General features: G+C 42.0%; 1 protein-coding gene across 1 annotated transcript in view; it reads left to right on the forward strand.

Annotated features, from left to right (window-relative positions):
* Positions 1-25,598, forward strand: part of LOC122564614 (hemicentin-1-like) — a 429,834-nt gene that overhangs the window by 393,345 nt on the left and 10,891 nt on the right. Inside the window, exons 90-100 of the mRNA XM_043719704.1 lie at positions 1,037-1,207; positions 3,107-3,277; positions 4,041-4,190; positions 5,042-5,179; positions 5,815-5,936; positions 11,558-11,795; positions 11,872-11,931; positions 14,209-14,343; positions 16,208-16,327; positions 18,972-19,097; positions 21,175-21,303. Coding sequence (XP_043575639.1) covers positions 1,037-1,207; positions 3,107-3,277; positions 4,041-4,190; positions 5,042-5,179; positions 5,815-5,936; positions 11,558-11,795; positions 11,872-11,931; positions 14,209-14,343; positions 16,208-16,327; positions 18,972-19,097; positions 21,175-21,303 — 1,560 coding nt within the window. The remainder of the gene's footprint in view (positions 1-1,036; positions 1,208-3,106; positions 3,278-4,040; positions 4,191-5,041; positions 5,180-5,814; positions 5,937-11,557; positions 11,796-11,871; positions 11,932-14,208; positions 14,344-16,207; positions 16,328-18,971; positions 19,098-21,174; positions 21,304-25,598) is intronic.

A 25,598-nucleotide genomic window follows, 5' to 3' on the forward strand; every position in this document is an offset into this window, starting at 1 on the left:
CAACAATCAACAAACAGGAGTGTTCCCTCCCAGTCGGAGAACACTTCAGCGGTCCGGAACATGCAACCTTGGACCTTCAGGTGACCATCCTCCAAGGCAGACTTCATCATAGGCAACAACACAAAGTGGCTGAGCAGAGGCTGATAGCCAAGTTCGTTACCCATAGGGATGGCCTCAACCGGGACCTTGGGTTCATGTCACACTACAGGTGACCTCACTGCACTACACACACATTCACAGACAGACACACAGACACTTCTACAAACCCATACACTCACGCAGACCCTCTCTCATACACAACTCTCTCTCATACGCTTCCACATACACTCCCACACTCACACACGCACCCTCTCACAGACGTATACCCCTTTACACTCACACACATTCTCTCACAGACACTCATAAACACCCCACTGCACACAAACACCCACATATAAGTTTGTGGTGTACTTGCAAAATTACATTTTATTTTGCTCAAAAACTGGATGAATCCATGTAAGATTCTGTAAATCCCTTTTTTAGCTTAGAATCAGTCTGAACATTGGGGCACAGACAGCCTCACACAGGGCACCTCACATCTTCAATGCATTATCTGGGCCAAATGGCACCAATTATTAAAGTTCACTTGAGCATGTAACTTTAAGGAAGTTCTTGAATTTACCTATGAAAGAACTGAAACCAGTAAGCCCATTCTAAAAGATGAGAGCCTTATCAAACAATCCAGGTCTTTTTCAATATATAATTGCAGTTACATCACACTGTTAACTTTTGCTATAAATTCTGTGTCCTACGATCTTGTACTCCACAACCACCTGATGAAGGAGCAGCGCTCCAAAAACTGGTGCTTCCAAATAAACCTGTTGGACTATAAACTGGTGTTGTGTGATTTTTAAATTTGTACACCCCAGTCCAACACTGGCATCTTCAAATCATGTGGGAGAAGAAGAATAGAATTTGGTCAGGAGAGTTGACAGTCAACAAACGGTGCTTTGATTTGACCTGTCCCTGCTGAGTGAAATCTGTTTCTTGTTTGCAGTGAATGGGAACTGGGGCTCCTGGAGCTCCTGGAATCCATGCAGTCAGACCTGTGGCAGCGGACAAAGCAAGCGTTACCGATCATGTAGCAACCCAGCCCCTGCCAATGGTGGCAATATTTGTCCAGGGGTAAATGTGCAGATGCAGCGCTGTGGTATAGACCTGTGCCCTGGTAAGTTTAAACTGAGAGCTGGGCAATAGTGTGAGAAAGTGTGGAAGGGGGAGTGTGCTTTCCTGCTTCATTTGAACCAATGTTGCACAGTGAGCAATGGGCTAAGGCAACAAAGTTAAAGTTCCAGCTTCTAGCCCTGAAGCTTAAAGAACAGAACCCTCCTCTGTTGGCTCATGATTCTGTCATCAACCTCAGTGATCCCTCCCCCACACTCTGAGACAGGGAAAGGAAAAATCAAACCTGACAGATTGGGATTGCTGCTCACTGACGACTGCTAGAATTTGTGCACGTGAGATGATGTTATTTGAGTCTGGGTTATGTTGAACTAAGACATGGCTGTGCACGCCAACTCTGAACAGTTAGATAATTCCACCATCTACTGTTCAAATGCAACAATTGCAACAGCAAACAAACCCAAGTTAAGACAGGCAAGAATATTCCCGATCAAACCTAGTTTCCATGTTTCTTGTACTGTGTTATCAGTTGTGTGAATTTTGTATATTTACATGTTTATTTTTGAATTTGATTTGACTTGTGGTATATTAGTTTCCGTGTTTCTCAACAGAGTTAATGAGTAACATGTAAGTATTCCTGTAGCTGTGGAGATTTTTTTTAAAAACACAGAGAAAAACTTCCTTGAAAGTAATGGGCTTTTGCTTGGAAACTTTTACAAGCAAGCAAGGTAAACAATTGTGTATTATGCTCCAGATTGAAAGGTCAAGGGTTCATTTTTTTTTTCTTTTTGATTGGGGAACCAGCCATAGCTGGAGAAAAAAGTGGGGTTGCTTCAATCTTGGAAGTTCTGTAGGTTTCTCAACTGAAGGTGAATGTGGAAAGCAGTTGCTCCTGAAAAAGGGAGAAGATAGCTCAGAATAGGTTGCTTCAGTGTCAGGAGTTTAGTAACAGTTCCACACTAGACATTTAAAGTCTAAAGGAGTTATTTGAAGCTGAGGCAGTATATACTCAGTTCTATAACAAGTCAAAGAATAAGCTTTCAGATTCACATGACTGGGAATGGAAGCCATGGCTAAGTCAAACCCTATGTGACATATAGAGGCAATTCTCTCTGGTGTGAGTACTGTAAAAATTGCTTTTGGAATTCATGGGATTCTATTTTTGACATGTTTAAATCTGTGTTTTATGAAAATGATTTGGTTTATTCTATTTTACCTTCATTTTTTCATGTAATAAACTTTTGTTTTGATGTTAAAATCAAATCTGCAGCATTGCATGCTTATCTTTCAGTGAGCGAGAACCTTGTTAAAACAAAAAAAAAAGGAAGACTTCAGTCAAGCGAGACTTCAGTCTGGGCTCTGACTTGTTCAGTCCACTCCTGCAGACAGACTTTATGTCAGCCTCCTCACTTTCCCTGGCAATGTTTTACTGATCATTTGCTGAGACTGTTCTGCCATTTTTGTGCTGGAACAAAATCTGGGTCCAAAATTAGGCTTCTCTTGCTCAAGATAGTAAGACAGGTGGTGCTGAACACATTGTTATTCAAACTGTGATTAAACTAAGTCTTCAAAAAACAGATTTTAAACTTCCATTGCTGCTTCCTGGCATACTCACAGCTGTGTCATTGCCGCCAACACGTATTCTGCTGTAACAATTTCCTCCTGATGCTCTCATATTTGGACCTCTGTACTTAAATGAATGCAAATTTGGTATGAAGCTGATCTGCTGCATATGAGGCACTAACTGTTTACTGCAATGGCAGAATGCAGCATTAACACTACTAGATTACAACATCCTTTTCAACCTCTAAGTCACAACATGTAAATCAAGTTCTGGAAAATGGGTTGCAATTATACCTGGCACCTTGAAACTATTTTAACTTGTAGTATTAATTCTTTGTTGATTAAGTGTTCTGTCATACTATATGAATGTTCTTTATGGCAGTGAATGGTGGTTGGAGCCCATGGCAACCATGGAGTGAATGTTCAGCTTCTTGTGGAGGAGGGACACAGTTGAGAAAACGGCAGTGCAACAGTCCTCCCCCGAAAGGCAATGGAAGAGGCTGCCCTGGAGAGAGTTTCCAAACAGCCAGCTGCAGCTACCACCCATGTCCAGGTGAAAAGGCTACCATTTGGTAGTAAAATAAAACACTATTTAAAGATTGGCTGGCGCAGTGAGTGAATACCCCAAGCCTTCAGTGGATTTGGATTCAAATCCTGTGTGTTAATGTGCTTCCTCTTTCTGCTGGGAAGTGACCCTGGCTGTGTTTTAGCTGATACAGGATGTTTACTTCTGAGCCCAAAGGTCATGGCTGCAGAGTTCAGCATCAGAACCTTGAGGCCAGAATCCAGACTGACACTTGCAGTGTGGTAGAGGGCATACTGCACTGGCAGCACTGTATACTTCTGAGATTAGCAAGTAAGTAACATAAGAAAATGGACCAGGATATATCATATAGAACCTAGAGCATGATTAAACATGCAATGCCCACATAGCCTATCATCTACAATAACATTTTCCTGCACCCCCTCCATATTCTTTGACTCCTTATTCCCTAATAATCTAATCATTTCTGTCTTAAATATACTCAACATCTGAACATCCACAACTTTCTGAGATAGAGAATTTCAAATATTCACTACCTGCTGAATGAGGAAAGTTCTCCTCATCTCAGTTCTAAATGACTGATGCCTTATCCTGATACTGTGCCCCTTGCTCGAGATTGTTCAGTGTGTCTAGACTATGAGAAATGCTTAAAATCGACACTTCATGTCTGCAGTGGAAAACACCCACACCGACTGGTGAGGGGAAAAAGAGCTGTTTGTCCTTCGGTAAAGCTTTGGACTCCGCAGTAACAGATGCTACCCCTTCGTTCCAGGTGTTCCAGGGAGAGCCAGGGGCAGTCTGATTGGAATCATTAATGACAAAGAATTTGGAATCGCATTCCTTGATGCAAACATCACAGCAAACGCAGCTGCAGGCACTACAACCCTTCAGGCAAACATTCAGAACATTCCAAGCACAATCGGTTGGTATTTCACTGACTGGAGGCACTTGGCTGCACTTTGTCATAAGTCATTGCCGTCGCTTTCTATTGGACTTTGATATCTCCTCCCCATCCCTCCCCCAAATACTTCCAACCTCCAGCCTGCCAAACATTATATATATTTCAACTTGTTCTCTTATTCTGATTGTAGTGCTTTGATGATCTGTAGCAGGCAATTTTCTTACCAATTCTCTCTTCATCTCCATGAAAGCTTCTATTTGGCATTAAATTTAGCTCACTCTAGTAGTCTGCCCATTTGCCTTCTTTTTGTTACTTGGCAGGCATTCAACCATGAGTGGAATCAAAGATGACCTCAACCTTGGCATCACTAAGAGGGAATTATTAGACAATGATCTGAAATGTAAAACTATTGTTGATTTTTCTTCCCTGTCTCTCTAGCTTAGTGGGGAGGCCATTTGTTGTGTCCCAGTTAGACATGCCATGTATCTGTGTATTAAGCTGGCACAGATGAAACCTGTGTCCATTGTCTGCCTTGTATATTCACTGTCCATATATCCTTCAGTCTGATATCACCCTTGTTTTAATCCCCTGGCCTGTGGATCCCCCATTTAGAATGCATAAATCTCCTGACCGTACCCTTTCCCTGCCTACGTAACACCCCTTTACACTTCTAATGAATTGACACTTATCTGAAACATTGAATTTGTTTCTTTCTTTCTCTCTCTCTCTCTGTCTTTAGCTACAGCCGGATCTGATAAGTATTTCCAGCATTTTCAATTTTTACTCGTTTTTATTTTTATTATTCTCTTTTCAGTTGTTTCAAAATATTATATCTTTGTCTCTCTCTTTTACCCTGCACTTTTGCCCTTCAGGTCCCCTGGTAAGAGTACTCGCCTCAGTATTTACCCCCATTTATTGGTCGGTGGCCTTTCCTGCACCAGGCACAGCGAATGGCTTCACTCTGACTAAAGGAGTTTTCAGGCAAGAATCTCAAATGGAGTTTGCAACAGGTAATTGTGTATAGCTGCATAGAGAAAACTGGAGAGAGAAGAGGCTGTATTTTGGACGATAGAACAGCTTGCTTTCATGGGGCATTTTCATAAGCACCAACTATCTTAAAGCGTTTTAAAAAGAATTATGGAGTGTAGTCACTCTTGTAATGCAAGAAGTCTGACAGCCAATTCACACACAGTAAACCCCAAAGCAGCAAGCTGTCAGTGCATTTTATGACATTGATTGAGGAATAAATATCTATCAGCAAATGTAAAGCAAATACTGTCTTGTTCTTGAGACTTCAGGCCCACATTGAATAAGGAGAAATCCCCTGCTGTTCTGTCCTGCCTTGACTGGAGCATTCCATGTGCTGGCCCCTGCAGCATTGGGAAGATAAAATTTTCAAAAAATTGGGAATGGGTTTTGGGGCCATACATGTCCTGTTCAATTTATCATAATGTACTCCCAAATGCAAGAGTGCCCCTGCGCAAGACCAGAATAAACTTGTGTGTGCAGAGATGACGATCTGTTTGATTTCAGTATCAGAGGGTGTTCTGTGGCTGAAGCAGATTCCCAAGCTTCCTGGGTTGTCTGATTGTGTCACTAAGGCAATGCGAAGAGGTACACACTGACTGCAGCTTCTGACTTTCAGGTGAGATCCTACGAATGACGCACGTTGCCCGGGGAGTAGACACAGACGGTGTCCTACTGTTTGACATAGTGATCAATGGTTATATCCCCAGAAACATAGAGAGTGCAGACATTGCTGTGAAGGTGGGTAGATCTCTTCAGCTGTGCAGTTCTTCATAGTTAACCAGCAACAAACAACTAACTGGAAGAGTAAGAGGGAACATTTCAGGGCAGATTTTGTGTGTCTTACCTACTTATAAGCATACATAAAATCACATGAATTATCATTAAAAGGAGGCTATTCAGCCCCTCAATCCTGCTTCATAATTTGATAAGATCATGGCCTCAATTCCATTTTCCTGCTACCACCACAAAATCTTTGATTCCTTTGTTAGTCAAGAATGTATTTTACTGTGCTTTAAAAATATTCAATGACCCTGCCTCCACTACTTTCTGAGGAAGAAAATTACGTACAGGTTCTAACCCTCAGAAAACATTCTCCCAGTCTTCACCTTAAATGGAAAGCATCTTATATTTAAACTCTCTCTCTAGTCTCTTGCATGAGGAGAAACATCATTTTAGCATCCACTGTGTCAGGTTTCCTCAGAATCTTATGTATATCAATAAAATCACCTTTCATTATTCTAAAAAGCAAGGAATAATTGATCCTACTTCCTCATCCATCATCCATAAAATAATATCCTCAACCCAGCAATCAGGCCTGTGATTTTTTTCTGAACTGCATCAAATTAAATTGTGTCCTTTCTTAGATAAAGAGACCAAATTTGTGTGCAGTAATGTAAATTTGGTCTCACCAATGTCCTGCACAATCATTGCAAAAATCCCTAATGTTGTATTTCATTCCTTTTGTAATAAGTGCTAAAATTCCATTTGCTTTTCTAATGACTTGCTATTCTTGTATCCTAAATTTTAGTAGTTCAAGTATTAGGATACCACATCACTGTGGACCTCAAAATTCTGCAGTCGCTTTCCATTTAAATTAAATGCTGCTTGCTTATTCTTCCTGCCAAAGTGGACAAGTACACATTTTCCCACATTATATGCTGTCTGCCAATTTTTGGCCTGCTCACTTAATCTGTCTACCATTTTTAGACACCTTATGTTCTCTTGACAACTTAGTTTCCAATGTATTATTGTATCATTAGAAATTTAACGACCATACATTCAATACTTTTATCCAAGTATTGGTACAGATTTGAATAGTTGAGGCACCAACATTAATACCTGTGAACTCTGCTTGTTACATCTTTCCAACTGGCAAATGAACCATTTATGTGTATTCTGTGTTTCTTATGAGTGAACCAATCCTCTACTTATATTAATATAGTCCTCCTACTCCATGCACTACTATTTTCCATTTGATTTGAAATTTTGTCAAATTGCTTTTGGAAATCTAAGTACACCACCTCCATAGGTTCCCCTTATCCATGTTGTTTGTACTTCCTCAAGGAACTCTATTAAATTAGTTAGACATGATTTCCCATGTTGAGTCTGCCTGATTGAATTGGAATGTTCTAGATGCCCTGGCTTAATCTCCATAATAAAGTTAGAAATCACACAACACCAGATTATAGCCCCAGCAGGTTTATTTGGAATCATTGGTTTTCGGAGTGCTGCTCGTTTATCAGGTGGTTGTGGAATATAAGATCATAAGACAGAGAATTTATAACAAAAGATTACAGTATCATACAGTGATATATTGAACAAATCTGGATTGTTAAATCTTTCATCTTTCAGAATGCAGGTTTTGTTTCATTAATATGTAAATTCCAAAGCTACTTTTAAGTCACCTTCTCGAGATAAATTAAGGTTTTATAACAATAGATGACATCTTACCTCAGACAGTGCATTAAAGATATGAGGTTAGAGTTTGTCTGTATCCCAATCTTGTGTCAGACTAGTTCTATTTCCAAAGTGGAATTTACAAAACATTACATGTATTAACTGCCTGCAGATTGTACACCTTTTGAGCATGTATCGGCAAATATAATTCTACAGATACAATTTCACCGCATAGGCGTGTGTGTGTGTGACTGAGAGAGAGAGAATGGGTGTGTGACTGCATGTGAGAGAATATGTTTACCTGTGTGAAAGCTTAGTAAAATGTGTGTGTGGTTGTGATGGAGTATAAGCCCAAGAGAGGGTGTGTGCGTGGGTTTGAGTGTGGCAAGTGTATATGTGTGGGTGTGTGTATGAGAGAGAGCATGTATATGAGAGAAGGTCTGTGTGAGTGTGAATATGTAAGAATGCATGTGCGCATATGTGTGTGCGAGAGTGAGAGAGAGAGAGAGAGAGAGTGAGTGAGTGTATAGTGTAGTGCCCTCCCGGTTGAAAAACTCCCTTAGCTTTTCGGCTCCCGGAAAGTACTGGACAAACCACGCATGTTCTTTGCAGCCTGCAACACATTATCGCTGAGAATGAACATTTCGCCAAGACCTTCCCTATGCCTCCACTTCTCGCCTTTAAACAACCGCCAATCCTTAAACAGACGATTGTTCACAAACTGCCTGGTCTTCAGGACACCATACAGCCTTGTCACGGCAGACCCTGCAAGACGTGTCGACATGGATACCACCATTACCTGTGGGGACACCAAACCTACCGTGTATGCGGCAAGTACTTATGTGACTTGGCCAATGTTGTCTATCTCATACGCTGCAGGTAAGGAAGCTCTGAGGCATGGTACATTTGTGAGACCAAGCAAACTCTACAACAAGGGATGAGTTGACACCGCACAACATCAATAGACAGGACTGTTCCCTCCCAGTCTAGAAACACTTCAGTGGTCAGGGACATTCGGCCTCGGATCTTCAGGTGACCATCCTCCAAGGCGGACTTTGGGATAGGCAACAATGCAAAGTGGTCAAGCAGAGGCTGGTAGCCAAAATTGGTACCCATGAAGATGGCCTCAACCGAGATCTTGGGTTCATGTCACACTACAGGTGACCCCACTGTTCTATACACACACACATACACACACACATCATACCCACGCACACAGCCTCTTACAAGGTTATACTCCATCACACCCATGCACACACTTTAGCAAGCTTTCATACATGCAAACACACTCTCTCACATGGACTAACGGACACGCACTCTGTTTCTCATGCACGCATGCACATATACAAGTCCATGGGGTAAATTTGTATTTGCAGAATTATATTTGCAGATACATTCTATTTTGCTCAAAAAATGCACAATCTGCAGGCAGCCAATACAGGTAATACAGTAGCACCTCAACTTACGAACTTAATCCGTTCCGGGACCCGGTTCACGAACCAAAAAGTTTGCGAACTGAATCAATTTTTCCCATTGTTCGGATTTTTCCGGAGTCTTTTCTCTTTTTTTGTCTCTTGGAGGTTGGTGATGCCACAAGAAAACGATCAGAGAATCTTGGTTTTTTCTTTGTTGCAGAGTTTTCCTAAAATGGGACATCACATTGTCATTTAAAATGTTCACTGCTCTGTTGGTCACAGTTTTGTTAGGGTGATGCCTCTCAACAAAAGCCTGCACTTCATTCCATTTGTCCGTACCTTGAATTTCGTACGTATGTTGAAGCAAAGTTTTACGTACAATCCTGTTCGTAAACCGATTTGTTCGTGAATGGGGTCGTTCGTATGTCGAGGCGCAACTGTATTTCATAAATTCTACTTTGGAACTATAACCAGTCTGACTCAAGATTGGGATACAGACAGACTCGACCTCACACTGTTAATGCATTATCTGAAGTGAGATGTCATCTTTTGTTATAAAACCTTAAATTATCTTGAGAAGATGACTTAAAAGAAATTGTGGGATTTACATATTAATGAACGAAAACCAACCTTCTAAAAGATGAAAGATTTAACAATCCAGGTTTGCCCAATATATCATTGTATGACAATGTAACCTTTTGCTATAAATTCTGTGTCTTATGATTTTATATTCCACACCTTCGGATGAGGGAGCAGCGCTCCGAATGCTAGTGCTTCCAAATAAACCTGTTGGACTATAACCTGGTGTTGTGTGATTTCTAACTTTGTCCCTGCCAGTCCAACACTGGCTTCTCCACAACATGGCTCCTTAATAAAAGTTCCAGCATTTTTCCTATGCCAGATGTTGAGCTAACTGGCCTGTAGTTTTCTGCTTTCTGTCGTTCTTTCTTGAATAAGTATACACAGGCAAATATAAATATAAAAATCCTCAGATGAAATCCATCAGGGCCAGGGGACATGTTGGCTTTTAATTCCAATAGTTTTCTCATTGTCTTTTTACTAGTATCTGTAACTGTTTTAAGTTCTGCCCTCCCTTTCACCTCTCAATTTAAAATTACTTATCTGAACCCTTACAGTGACAGCAGCTGCAAAGTATCAATTCAGCTTATTTGCTATTTCCTTACTTTCCATTATTAATTCCCCAGACTCATTCTCTAGAGAACTACCACTCTTCATACATACTCTCTTCCATTTTAAATAACAGGGCATTCTTGCTACCTGTTTGTATTTTTCTAGCTAGCTTTCTGTAATTCTCTACTTCCTATCTTTTTATAAATATTGGCTGCTTTCTATGTTCTATCCACTCTTCTGACCTGCCACTCATCTTCACAGAATCATTTATTCTTTCTTTCAATTTGGTACCATCTGTAACTTCTTTAGTTAGCTACAAATGGTACACCTTTCCCCTCGAGACTTTCTTTCTCACTCGACTGTATTTTTGCGAGTGTTGTTCCTTACCTTAATTTCCCAGTTCACTTTAACCAGAGTTGTTCTCATGTGCTCATAAAACACTAATCTTAGACCCAATTGCTTCTTCCTCATTCTGACTGTAAAATTCAATTATGTTATGATCTGTGCCATCTAATGACTCTTTTACTATATGACCCACTAATTATCCTGTCTCAGTGCACATTATCAGTTCCAAAATAGTCTGTTTTCTGTTTGTCTCTTAAATATGCTGCTTTTAGAATCTGTTCCAAAAAAAACACTGTGAACTCACCTTATCCTTCCTGAGATATAAATAGAATGTGAGTGGACCAGATTTCGATTTTACAAATGTTTGTCTTCTCTTTGTCTCCCATGTATGTTCTTTAACCCTGAAACCAACTGTGAGTAGCTAACAGACATCTTATCCCCCGTAACACCATCAATCCTGCTCCAAATGTGACTATTTAGAAAGCTTGAGCTGAGAGTTTTGGGGGAAAAGGAAGCAAATCTCTCTCTGATACTTCCCACTCCCTTTTGAGTATTTGAGGTGATTCCCACACCTGCCCCCAAACTACTAACAATGGGTTTGAGCTCAGGACCTTAACATGGATCCAAGGGAAAGGGGATTGCAACTGCAAGTCAGCATGCCATTTAACTCTGTTACTAGTCTATCAGCTTAAATTCCAACCTTAAACCTCAGCCCCATGTTCCTGCTCCCAGTCTAACCCTCCAACTCATAATATTTACTCGTGTTTTCTGGTTCAATTATTCCCTTATGGAAGATGAGAGCAGTTGCCAACTACCATGATGTCATAGCAGGTGAATCCCTGCACAAGATGGCTGCCCCCAGTCTGCACTGCAGGTTTCAGAGGAGTTCAGCCAGGGTTACTACTCCTGATCATTTAAAATTTCAGATCAAACTAGAACCTGTTTACAGGGAAGAAGAAAATTAGAAGTATTTAAATAACAACTTTTAATTTAAGGGCGTTAATGCTGCGCTTTTGGAAATTGTCTGCATTAATTGTGGTCCAAACAGTGATTGCTTTTTTTTTAATCTAGGATTTCAGTGAAAAGTATGTCCAAACGGGTCCAGGACAACTCTATGTTTCATCAACCCAAACATTCCTTAACAATGGCTCCCCTGTTTCCTTCCACTGTAACCACACCACTGAGTATGAGTCTGGGATGGGCAACCAGCCTTCACCCTTTCAGATTTTGAAGGCTGAGTACATCTCTGTCTTCTACAATGTGAAGATGGAGGAACTGAATTTCAGGATCACTGTCTCCTTCCAGAAGGGTGAGTGTTCAAGATTAGAAATTATGGGATTTTATAATTACTCAGCAATTTTAACGTCCTTTAATCTGTGTTTCAGGTTCCACTGAAGGTCAGTGTCCAAGAGGATATATCCTTGATTCATCCTCGTATTGTACAGGTAGGCTCCAGTTTCTATATCATTTGATATTACTGTGTTTGGTTTAAAATAGATAATGCTGGTCATCCAGGAATTATTCTACATTCTATCTGCCTGTGGGAATCAGCTTAGCTCATTTGGCTGGATTGTTGGTTTGCAGCGCAGTATGATTCCAACAGTGTGGGTTCAATTCCCATCACCGGTTTGAAGTTACCATGAAGAGCTCTCCTTCTCAACCTCTTCCCTCACCTGATGTCTAGTGGCCCTCAGGTTAAAGCACCATCAGTCGCTTCTCCTAATAAGAGAGCAGCCCCTATGGTCTGGTACGACTATGGCGACACAACCAATCTGCCTGTAAATGGTTCCAAGTGGAATTGGTTTTGGTGCAATTTCAAGCTGTTTGCCTGGGAGAATGGACAATTCCTAATTAATCATTGGCATTAAAACAGTGGTAGAATGGAAACATTAACCTCATTGAAGTAGGAGCAGGTGTCAAAGAACAGTACAGGAACACTTTGGCTCACCAAGCCTGCACCAACACGTGTTGTTGGACCTGAAGCCCATTATTGAACAACATTTGAGAGAGACTTGATATTGACACAGGGAACATAAAGTGCAGACATATTCCATATCTCAATACTAACATTCCCTCACATTAAATATCCCAGAGCCAATAATCCTTATATTCCATATCGTATGCCAGCAAAACCATTGTGGTAGTGATCCACTCATTAGGGATGACTGGTGGTGATGGGTGAAATTGAGAAGACTTTGAGACCTTGGCTGGTACATGTATTGAACCCATGCTGGGGGTGTCAGTCTGCATTGCAAACCAGTCATCCAGCTAACTGAGCTAACCAATCCCCATAACGTCTGTTGTCCTCTGAGGCTGGAATTACTTTCACTTTCACTTGAACATGCACCCATAGTTCTATTAGGAAGGGAGCTCCACAACTTTGACCTGTGACAGTGAAAGAGCGATGATACCATTCCAAGTTGATTGTGTGTGGCTTTGAGGAGGACATTTGGTGTTAGAATGTGAGTTTGGAAGTTGCTATTGAAGGAGCATTGGTGAGTTGCTTCAATGAATCTTGCGGATAGTACGCCCGCAAGTCAGTAACAGGCAATTCTGAAGAAACCTCTTTACTGAGAAAATGATGACGATGTGGAATCTCCTCCTCATGTAATAATTGAGGTGATCCATTTCACAGATCCAATTAGAGGAAGCTGGAGAAGTACATGAGGGAGAAAGGAGTTAAAGGATAGATTGGTCATTAATTAGATGTGGTCATAACTGGTTAAACCTCATCTTGTTTGCCTTTGAGAAGTTGGAGGTGAACTGCTTTCTTGAACCACTGCAGTCTTTGGAAGCTGTTAGCAAAGGAGTTCTAGACTTAGAAACATTGAAGGAACATCGATGTACTTTCAAGTCAGGATGATGTGTGGCTTGGGTGGCTGGGGAGGGAAGGTTTCTTGCCAGTGGTGATGGTATTCCCTTTCATCCTCTGCCTTTGTTTTTTGAGGTGGTAGAGGTCAAAGTTTGGAAGTTGTTGTTGAAGGAGCCTTTGTGAGTTGTTGAAGTGCATCTTGTTTGTAAATGGTACATAATGCTGCTACTGAGCATTGGCAGTGAATAAAATGAATGTGGAAAATGGTGGATAGGGTGCTAGTTGATTGGATGAAATAGATTGGGAGGAGGTTCATATGGAGCGTTAACAGCAGTGCAGACTTGTTAAGCCAAGTAGCTGTTCCAATGCTGTGAATTTTCAGTTATTCTCTGCCCTATTTGTTTAGATGAGGGTAAATGGCTTGTAAAGGGATCCCCTGTCCACACACCTGCCACAACACCATGGATTTGTCCCACTGGTTTTATAACAGCATTCAGTGGAAAAACTTCTGAAAATAAGGAATAGTCCTGGGGATGGGAAAGATCTAGAGATCTATTTATAACTCTGATTGTTATTGTTAATGGAACATAAAGATGAGAAAATTTGCTATTGCCATTTACTCCAAGACAGAAGAAATGCTGCAGTAACTCTTCAGCCTTCTGTATCAATTCTAGAAGTTTAAACAGAATAGGAGTGCTGGAACTTTCTTGAGTTTAAAGAGCACTCTGTAAGTCTCATACGTTGACTGTGAAGACTGACATAACCTTTTCCCTATGTGGAGAGTTTTTGTCAGAGTGTCCTCTTGTTCTGTGCTCAGAGTCATCAATGCATAATGGTCAATGCACATTGGTTAATTCATTTATCTAATTACACCTTTTGGATCATTTTCTCTTTTCTCTTTTATTAACAGATATTGATGAATGTCAGCTTGGGATTCACATGTGTCACTTTGGGCAAAATTGTCAAAACGAGGCTGGCTCATATCGCTGTCTGGTGCGATGTGGGATTGGTTTTAAGCAGTCAGCTGAAAGAGCTCATTGTGAAGGTAATGGAATTGCGCAAGGACCCAGAAGCTTAATGAAAGGCTGAGGAATCTCATCCAGGAGGGAAAACAATCAGATTCTCTTCCTCCTGTCTTCACCAACCTCCTCTCATTTCAAACCGCCTCACCCCTCCCATCCATCCTGCCACCCCTCAACACATAGTCAGTGTGCCAGTTTGTAACACTAGGATGTGGACAGCTCTTTGAGTGGAAGACTAATGCATTTCAGACACGCCAAAGAACATCTTTCCCTGATTTGATGATCCTCCAGTCATAGTTGACATTTGTCTCAGTGTGCTCTCCGAGCACAGACTGTAGTTTTTGCATCATGGACGCCTCAGGATGAACTCAAACAAAACCATTGCATTTCTCTCCAGACTTCCTTTGCAAAGGCTCATTCCAGAAGGAAGGGGATAATGGTTTCTTTGTCAGCACGGCCATCTTAAGAACATGTGCAGAGGAGGCTGATAGAGGTGTCTTGAATTGGTGGTGATGAGCCACCTATTATTGAGTGTCTTGCTCAGCCATTTCAGAGGACATTTAAGAGTTAACCACATTGCAGTGAGTCTGGAGTCACTTGCAGGCCAGACTGTTAAAGAAGAGACAAAAAAACCGCAGATGCTGGAATCCCAAGTAGACAGGCAGGAGGCTGGAAGAACACAGCAAGCCAGGCAGCCTCAGGAGGTGCAGAAGTTGATGTTTCAGGTGTAACCCTTCTTCAGGAGTGGGAGTGGGTGTTGGGAGAGCTGCAGATAAAGTGGGAGGTGGGGGCAGTGTGGTGAAGTGGAGATAGGTGAAGACAGGTAGAGGGTGCGATGTGGTTGGTCAATGGGAGGAATGAATCCGGTTGGTGGCAGGGAGCAGTGGAAGGAAAGAGGAAGGTCTGGGAAGGGAGTTTGGGGATAGGGAGGGAGGTTAGTTGAAATTGGAGTTATCTAATGTTGCGTCCTCTGGGCTGTAGGTTGCCCAGGCAGAAGATAAGGTATTGTTCCTCCAATAGGAGCTGTGGTTAGGTTTGGTAATGGAGGAGGCCAAGGATGGTCATGTCGGAAAGGGAGTAGTTAGGGGAATTGAAATGAGTGGTGACTGGGAGGATCAGTCTCCAATTTCAAAGAGCCTCCTTCCCCATCTCCCAACTCCCAACTCCCAACTCCCTTCCCAGTCCCTCCCCCTCCCTTCCACTGCTCCCTGCCACCAACCGGATTCATTCCTCCCATTGACCAATCAGGTCGCCCTTTCAACTTGCCTCCACCTATCCCCACTTTACCACCCTGCCCCCACCTCCCACTTTATCTGCAGCTTCCCCCACACCCACCCCCAGTCCTGAAGAAGGTTACACCGGAAACATCAACTTCTGCACCACCTGATGCTGTCTGGTAGACTGTTAAAGAAGGCAGATTTCTTTCCTAAACAGATATTAGTGAACTAGATAAACTTTTACAACACTCTAATAGTTTCATGATCATTGTTAATGAGACTAACTTTTTATTCCAGAATTTTAAAATTGAATTTAAAATCTCTGCCCCCTCATCAGTCAAATCTGAACTCCTGTCTTCAGTTTATTGATCTCAGTCGCTAGATTATTAATCCTGTAACATTAGCATGATGCTAGCGTCCTCCCATGCAGTGGGAGTTACTGAATTGCTTGCTGATTAACAGAAAGGTAGATGATTGATTTTTTTTTTCTCTTCCATCTCCCTCCTCTGCCAGGTTACTGAATCTGTTTGTAGTCTCCCCAACACTGTCTCGGCTGAGATCAGCAAATTGAACTCTCTGCTAGGGCCCGAGTAATACAACTGAAACTTAGCAGCGGTTCGGGGCTATAGCTACTTTTCATATGATTTCTCTATTTGACTTTTCCTTTTAGATATTAATGAATGTGAGGAGTCAGCCAACCCACCCTGTCAACAGCGCTGCCTCAATGCTGTTGGTACCTACCGATGTGGCTGTGATCCTGGTTATCAGCGCAGGGGACAGCATTGTGTCGGTCAGTATTAGAAAGGATATACTCCACAGAAACAGGCTACTCAACCCAACCAGCCTGCATGCTAGTGTTTATTCTCCAACCAACATCCTCCAATCTTTCCCCATATACTCTTTTGTTGTAACCCTAATTCTCATCTCCTTCAAATGCTTATCTATTCTCCCAAAATGAATATATACTATTCACTTCATCTACTCCTTATTGTAAGAAGCTCCACATTCTCACCACTCTTTGGGTAAAATTGTTTCCTTTGAATTCCCTGTTGAATTTCTTGCTTATTATATTATATTGACAGTTTCTAGTTACACTCTTTCCCACAAGTGGAAACATTCTCTCTGTATCGAAACCTTTCTTAATTGTAAAGACCTGTGTTAGATTTCCCCTTGACAGAAAGTTGTTCTGCGTCTCAATTGCAATTTATTCTTCCTCCTCAAAGAAAGCTCCCTAGAAGAAGCAACCGATCAAGAAAAGGAATCAAAAGGTCTACAGTTAAGTAAAAAGTGGGGGTTACCAACCCTCTAGGATTACCCTGGAGTTTCCAAGAATTAAAGATTAACCCCCAGAATACTATGTACAGACATTAACAAACATGGTGTTCATTTTTCATTTTCCACCATTAATTCAAAAATTATTGGAAAAGGATATAAATGTTTGATTGATTCATGCACAGTCACTTGATGATATCACGAAGGGTACATCTACGTTTGAGGTTTCTTCATCCACAGTGACTCACTAAAGTCAATTGTACCTCCCAAAGTCATGACTCAGGCACACCAACTCTGCAGAAATCTGCGGAGTTGAACCTTGGATTCCATGATGTTTAGAAACCACCTTTGTTCATAATAAAGCGCAACTCACTTTGAAGAACTCTTTTAAGTATGGTTGTAGTTGTAAAGTAGGAAATGTATCAGCTAATTTGCACACAGCAAGCTCCCACAAACAGCAATGTGATAATGATCAGATCGCCTGTTGTGATGTAGTTTGAGGGATAAGTATTGGACAGGACACTGAGCAGCAGTCTCATGGTCTTTTTTCCAATTGTTTCTGTGAGAGACCTAAGAGGTAAGACAGGACCTAATCTGAAAGACAGCATAGCCCACAGGCAACATTCCCCCAGTGGTATGAAATAAAGAACTGTGAATGCCAGAAATCTGAAACTAGACCAAAATTCTGAAGGAACTCAGGTCTGACAACATCTGTGAAGAGAAAGTTGAAACTTTATTGCTGGAACAGCACAGCAGGTCAGGCAGCATCCAGGGAACAGGAGATTCGCCGTTTCGGGCACAGGCCCTTCTTCAGGAATGATTCAGGAATGTGCCCGAAATGTCGAATCTCCTGTTCCCTGGATGCTGCTATTGGACAGGACACTGAGCAGCAGTCTCATGGTCTTTTTTCCAATTGTTTCTGTGAGAGACCTAAGAGGTAAGACAGGACCTCATCTGAAAGACAGCATAGCCCACAGGCAACATTCCCCCAGTGGTATGAAATAAAGAACTGCGAATGCCAGAAATCTGAAACTAGACCAAAATTCTGAAGGAACTCAGGTCTGACAACATCTGTGAAGAGAAAGCAGAGTTAACATTTCAGGTTCAGTGACCCTTCTTCAGAGCTGATATAACTGAGCTCCCTCAGCGATGTCAGCCTTTATTTTTGTGCTCAAACCTCTTGTCTGGAACTTGAACTCCCAACTTTCTGATAGATGTGAGAATGCTACCCCTTGAGCAGGGTTAATGTTACAGAGTCATAGAGATGTACAGCATGGAAACAAACCCTTCAGTCCAACTCGTCCAACCAGATATCCCAACCTAATCTAGTCCTATCTGCCAGTACCCAGCCCATATCCTTCCAAACCCTTCCTACTCATATACCCATCCAGATGCATTTTAAATGTTGCAATTGTACGAGCCTCCACCACTTTCTCTGGCAGCTCATTCCATACACATACCACCTTCTGCGTGAAAAGGTTGCCCCTTGGGTCCCTTTTATAGCTTCTCTCTCTCACCCTAAACCTATGCCCTCTAGTTCTGGACTCCCCCAGAAGTTTTATAAACCTCCATAAGGTCACCCCTCAGCCTCCGACCCTCCAGGGAAAACAGCCCCAGCCTGTTCAGCCTCTCCCTGTAGCTCAAATCCTCCATCCCGACAACATCCTTGTAAATCTTTTCTGAACCCTTTCAAGTTTCACAACATCCTTCCAATAGGAAGGAGACCAGAATTGCACGCAATATTCCAAAAGTGGCCTAACCAATGTCCTATACAGCCACAACATGACCTCACAACTCCTATACTCAATAGTCTATGCAATAAAGGAAAGCATACCAAACGCCTTCTTCACTATCCTATCTGCCTGCGACTCCACTTTCAAGGAGCTATGAACCTGCACTCCAAGGTTTCTTTGCTCAGCAACACTCCCTAGGACCTTACCATTAAGTGTTTAAGTCCTGCTAAGATTTGCTTTCCCAAAATGCAGCACCTCATATTTATCTGAATTAAACTCCACCTGCCACTTCTCAGCCCATTGGCCCATCTGATCAAGATCCTGTTGTAATCTGAGGTAACTTTCTTCACTGTCCACTTGTGTAAAGTTAGCCAGCAGCTTTAAAGCTGTGGCAAGTACTGAGTATTCAAATTTATCCTTTAATTGCAGATATCAACGAGTGCAACATGAACGTGTGCCGGCCAGACCAGGAGTGCCAGAACACCGAGGGAGGATACCAATGCACAGAGAGCTGCCCTCATGGCACCATGCGATTACCCAGTGGAACCTGTGGTGGTAAGTACCCTTGCTTAAACCTCTGTTATGAAGATGTGGGTGTACAGTACCTTTAAGAGAGTTAAAAGCAACAGAACTACTTGACAAAACCAAGTGTTCTGAAAAGAAATATAATGTAACATTTGGTCAAACAACTCGATTAGCTGGTTGCCTGGAAATGACAAACAGATTCGAGTTAGGCCAATCAGTTTAAATTATACCCCAAAAAATACCAAACTCCAATCCAGTTTCAATTGAGTATATTGACAATCTTAAAAGCCAATGACACAATCCGATGCTTTGAGGGTATAAGACCGGGAAAAATTGAACAGTTGGAAGGAGAACTGCCAAGCTACCAGCATGTAGAAAAGACTGCCTGAAGTAAAGCTCTCTTAAAAGTAACTTTATCGATCAGTAATCTGTGAAGCAAAAATCCCTAAGAAGAAGAAAAGAAGACCAGAATTCAGAGAAAAAGAAAGCTGCCTGGTTTTGAGATAAGAAGTTTTGTTTTGTAAATCGTAATTGGGAGTTTTATCGGACGAGTATTATGGGAGGGTAGGTAAAAGGAAGGTTAGAGGAAGGAATTGTAAGTAGTTGTTCGTTAATTATTCTCTGTTACACTTTAAGAAATAAAGTTGTTAATTTTTACTTTAACTAGTTCTTGGCCTATCAAATTTTCATAGATTGCTGCATGGGGATAAATGTTTTCTGTGTTGCTGGTTTTAAATTAAGCAGGAGAGTTTACCCCATGTTGTAACACTCTGGTAGTCAAAGGCTAGTTCCCATTTGCTCTGGGCTTCCCTGCAATTTCTTCTCCTAGAAGAAATGCGTAATTGCATTGTTGAGAGGGTAAACAGGAGGTTTGACAGGTTGTAGTCTAGATTAGAGAATTTTTGGAGCTTAGGTGAGAGTGACAGCGCTTAACATCAAGGCCACATTTGACTAAGTGTGGCATCAAGGAGCCCTAGCAAAACTGGAGTCAGTGGGAATCCAGGGAAAAACCCTCCTCTGGAGTCATACCTGACACATAGGACAATTGTTGATAGTTGGAGGTCAGTCAACTCAGCTCCAGGGCATCTCTGCAGAAGTTGCTCAGGGTAGTGTCCTCAGCCCAACCATCTTCACTGAAGAGCCTGACACAGGACCTTCCAAATTGACAACCATTTCCACCTGGAAGGGCAAGGGCAGCAGATACAAGGGAACACCATCACCTGTAAGTGTAATTTATTTCACCCAGAGAGTGGGAAACTGAAACTCATTGTCTGAAAAAGTGGGAGAAGCAGAAACTTCATCACATTTAAGTAATACTTGGAAATGTACATGAAGTGCTGTGAACTCTGAGGCCAAGGACCACGAGCCAGTTAAGGAGTTCAGGCTGCTTACTTGTTGGCTGATACAAATCCAATGATGATCTGACCTTCTTCCACCTGCTTGGGAATTAAAATTTCCCAATGGTAACTTGCTGATGTGAGAAAATTAGCATTTACCATGTTGCCACCTGATTTCCCATTCTCTGTAAACTTTAATTCATCCAAATCTCTGCCATGCATGTTTTATTTCACACCAAATCCCATTACCCATCACCCCTGTGCTCGCTGACCTACAGTACTTTTCAGTACTGTCAGTGCTTCAATTTAGTGGGTTTCATTCTCCACGCTCAAATCCCAGCATGGCCTCCCACCTCTCTATTAATCTCTTCTAATCCCTTAGTTGAGAATTTGCCATTCCTCTAATTATGGCCTCTTGCCCATCCCTTCATTTCCCCATCATGGGTGATGGTGTCACTGCATACACACTAAGTTCTAAATTCCCTTCTTAAATCTCCTCACCTGTCTCTCCTCCTTTAAGCCTCTCCTGAAAACACAGCTCTTTGACTCGAACATTTGGTCAGCAATCCTAAATATGTAGAATTTGGTTCAGTATAAATCTGAACAATTTAACAGTTTTGTGCAAGATTACATCCAGGACATTGCTTGAAGAGCCCTGAGTTTGACCTTTGACCTGTTAACATATGGATAGTTGCTTCTCTCCCTAGTTGAGTCGAACAGAGTGGAATATTCTACTTTTCAAAATCTCTCACCACTCTTTCTTTTTGTAGATGTTGACGAGTGTAAAACAGGGGACCACCTGTGTCGATACAATCAGAAGTGTGAGAACACAGCAGGAAGTTACCACTGCAGCTGTCCTCCTGGTTATCGCTCACAGGGTGTGGGAAGACCATGTCTGGGTAAGTGGCAGAGGGAGTGTTGGGGTACAGGACTGGGTAAAAAGGAGAGTAGAGGATGGAAGCTATAAAAAGCTTCATTGACTTGATGCAGTTTGTACCATTCCCTATCCAGACCCAAGAGAAAGGTGTCACCAGCATTCCCTCTAGGCTAGGGAACATACTGTGCAGGGAACAAACAGGTCACGCAAAGGCAACAGGTCCCTTTAAGATGTGTTCCTGACCAGTCATGCAACTATCTTAAAGGAACCATGTCGTACAAAAGAAGGGTTGCACGGTAGAGAGAAATTAAAGGAAGCGTCAGCTACTATCAAGGCACACTCTCATTTCTGTTTGTGAATTAGGTGTAAAGTGGTATTAGTGAAGGTCTAGAGTCAGCCGCTCTGTTTAAAATGTGTTGCCAACCCTCGATGGATGATTTACTGGAGAAATTGTCACTTCACAGTTGTACCTCAAAACATGCCCACCCCTTCTTCATGCCATGTTGGTTATCACTGACTTCCTACACAACCAGGAAATCAATAAGTTTTTCATTATCTGACTGAGTAATTCTTGACTTTAAGCCAAGCTACTTAATAATTTTACTCCTGAGTTGCTGAAAACAGTGTTCAAGGGCGAAGAACAAGAGAATGAAGTACAGTACAGGACAAGAACAGGCCCTTTGTCCCACTAATCCTATGCTGACACATGACGCCTTTTCTAAATTAAAAGCCTTTTGCCTACAGGCGGCCTGTATCTCTCTATTCCCTGCCTATTCATGTTCTGTAAGTCCATTAGACAACACCCATTGCTCTGCCCTCATCAGTCATCTTTGTTACTTCTTCAAAAAACTCAGTCTTAAGTTTTTAACAACCTCCCCACACAAAGCCTTGCTTGCCTGTCAAAAGTATGTGCATAATTTTCCAAATGTGAATAAATCATGTCCTGAAGGTAAACAAGATGGTTAAGGAAGGTGTTTTGCATACTTGTCTTCATTGCTCACACCTTTGAGTATAAGAATTGGGACCACATGTTAAGGATGAACAGGATGTTGGTGAATCCTCTTGCCCTGTTGTAGGAAGGATATTATTAAACTGGGGAGGGGTGAGAAAAGATTTACCAGGATGTTGCCAGGAATGGAGGATTTGAGTTATAAAAATAGACTGGATAGGCTGGGATTTATTTCACTGGAGCATAGGTGACCTGATAGAGGTTTATAAAATCATGGGGTTCCTAGATAAGGTGAATAGCAAAGGTCTTTTCCCTAAGGTGGGGGAATTCAACACAAGGGGGCATATTTTAAGGTTGGAAGAGAAAGATTTTAAAAGGATATGAGGGACAATCCTTTTACACAGAGAGTGGTTAGTGTGTGAAATGAGCTGCCAGAGGAAGTGTTGGATACATGTACAGTTACGTTTAAAAGACATTTAGATAAGCACATGAATAGGAAAGGTTTGGAGGAATATGGGCCAGATCCAGGCAAGTAGGACTAGTTTGGTTTGAGAACATAGTCAGTGTGAACTAGTTGGGCCACACAGTCTGTTTCTAGACTGTACGACTCTATGACTCCAAGAATCTTTTCTAATAATTTCTCTACCACTGACGTAAGGCTCACCAGCCTGTAATTTCCCGGATGAACACTGTTGCCCTTCCTAAAAAAAGAACAAAGGAAATTTACGGGTCAGGAACAGGCCCTTCGGCCCTCCAAGCCTGTGCCAATCCAAATCCACTGTCTAAACCTATTGTCCAATTCCTAAGAATCTGTATGCACCCCACCTTCTCATGCATCTGTGCAGACGAACCTTAAATGAATACCATGCCTGCCTCTACTACCTCTACTGGCAACACCGACCACCCTCTGTGTGAAGTACTTTCCACATGTGTCCCCCTTAAACTTTTCTCCTCTCACCTTAAACGTATGACCTCTCATTATTGAATCCCTCACCCTGGGAAAAAGCTTATCTCTATCTACCCAGTCTATACCCTTCATGATTTTGTAGACCTCAATCAGATTCCCCCCTCAATCTCCTTTTTTCTAATGAAAACAATCCTAACCTACTCTATCTCTCTTCGTAACTAACACCTTCCATACCAGGCAACATCTTCGTCAACCTTCTCTGCACCCTCTCCAAAGCATCCACATCCTTTTGATAATGTGGTGACCAGAACTGTACTTAGTATTCTAAATACGGCCGAATCAAAGTTTGTACAATTTTGTATAATCTCTCTGCACATCAACTTTTCCCAAGGCTCTTCCATTTACAGTATAGTTTGCTCTAGAATTAGACCTTCCAAAATGCATCACCTCACATTTGCCCGGATTGAACTCCATCTGCCACTTCTCCACCCAACTCACCAGTCTATCTATATTGTCCTGTATTCTTTGACAGTTCCCTATGCTTTCTGCTACTCCACCAACCTTTGTGTCGTCTGCAAACTTGCTGATCAGACCAACAGCGCCCTCTTCCAGATCATTTATGTACAACACAAGCAACAGAGGCCCTAGCTCTGATCCCTGTGGAACACCACTGGTCACCTTTCTCCATTTCAAGGAACTCCCTATAACTACTACTTTCTGTCTCCTTTTGCTCAACCAGTTCTTTATCCATCTATCTAGAACACCCTGCACACCATGAGACTTCACTTTCTCCATTAGTTTACCATAGGGAACCTTATCAAAGCCTTACTAAAGTCCATGTATATGACATCGACAGCCTTTCCTTCATCTATCAACTTGGTCGCTTCCTCAAAGAACTCTATTAAGTTATCGGTGAAAGGCAACTTGGTTTTGTATAGGGGAGATCATGCCTTACCAACTTAGAGTCATAGAGATGTACAGCATGGATACAGACCCTTCGGTCCAACCTGTCCATGCCAACCAGGTATCCCAACCCAGGTGGGACTAGACTGGGTCGGGATATCTGGTCGGCATGGACAGGTTGGACCGAAGGGTCTGTTTCCACACTGTACATCTCTATGACTCTATGACTCTAAGTTGGTATGGCATGATCTCCCCCAGACAAAACCATGTTGCCTATCACCGATAAGCCCATTTTCTTTCAAATAATAATAGATTTTATGCCTCAGTACCTTCTGCAGCAACTTTCCCACCACTGACATCAGGCTCACTGGCCTGTAGCTACCTGGAATATTCCTACTACCCTTCTTGAACAGGGGGACATTAGCAGTCCTCCAGCACTTCACCTGTGTTTAAGGATGCCACAAAGATATCTGTCAGCACCCCAGCTATTTCCTCTCTTGCCTCCCTCAGCAACCTGGGATAGATCCCATCGGTCATGGGGATTTGTCCACCTTAATATCCTTTAGCCTACTTAACACATACTCCTTGCGTACGTCAATGTGATCCAGAGTAAACAAGCTTTTATCTCTAATCTCAACATTCATCATGCCCCTCTCCTCAGTGAACACTGATGCAAAGTAATCATTGAGAATCTCACCCATTTTCTCAGGTTCGACACAACCTTCCTTCCTTATCCTTTAGCGGACCAACCCTTTTTCTAGTTACCCTCTTGCTTCTCATATATGAATAAAAGGCCTTGGGATTCTCCTTAATTCTGCTTGCTGAAGTTATTTCATGACCCCTTTTAGCCTGCTTGATTCCTCATTTAAGATTGGTCCTACTCACCCGATATTCCTCCAAGGCCTGTTCTGTTCTTAGCTGCCTAGACCTTTTCCTCTTGGCTAGTCTCCTGTCATCCACGGTTCATGCATCTTGCTTTTCCTATCCCTTGTTTTCAAAGGGACATGCCTATCCTGCATTACCTCCAACTCAGCTTTGAAAAATAGATTTTGAACAAAGGAACAATTTTGGCTATTCTCCAGTCCTCTATGACCTTATTTGTGACTAAGGAAGATACATTGATTTCTTACAAAGTTCCAGTAATTTCTTCTGTCACCTCTCTCAGAATTCTGGGATAGATCCCATCAGATCCTGGGGCAGTCTACCTTAATGCTTTTCAAAATATCCAACACTTCAATCCCGAAAGGGCCCTATTCTCTCCCTAGTTAACCTTTTGCCCTTAATATATTTGTAAAAACCCTTTGGATTCTCCTTAATTCTATTTGCCAAAGCTATCTCATGTCCCCGTTTTGCCCTCCTGATTTCCCTCTTAAGTATACTCCTACTTTCTTTACACTCTTCTAAGGATTCACTCGATCTATCCTGTCTACACCTGATCTAAAACTCCTTCTTTTTCTTAACCAAACCCTCAATCTCTTTAGTCATCCAGCCTTCCCTTTCACCCTGACAGGAATATACAGCATTCCTGAAGGCTTCCCATTTTCCAGCCGTCCCTTTA

This window comes from Chiloscyllium plagiosum, chromosome 30, assembly GCF_004010195.1.
Source record: "Chiloscyllium plagiosum isolate BGI_BamShark_2017 chromosome 30, ASM401019v2, whole genome shotgun sequence".
NCBI lineage: Eukaryota > Metazoa > Chordata > Chondrichthyes > Orectolobiformes > Hemiscylliidae > Chiloscyllium > Chiloscyllium plagiosum.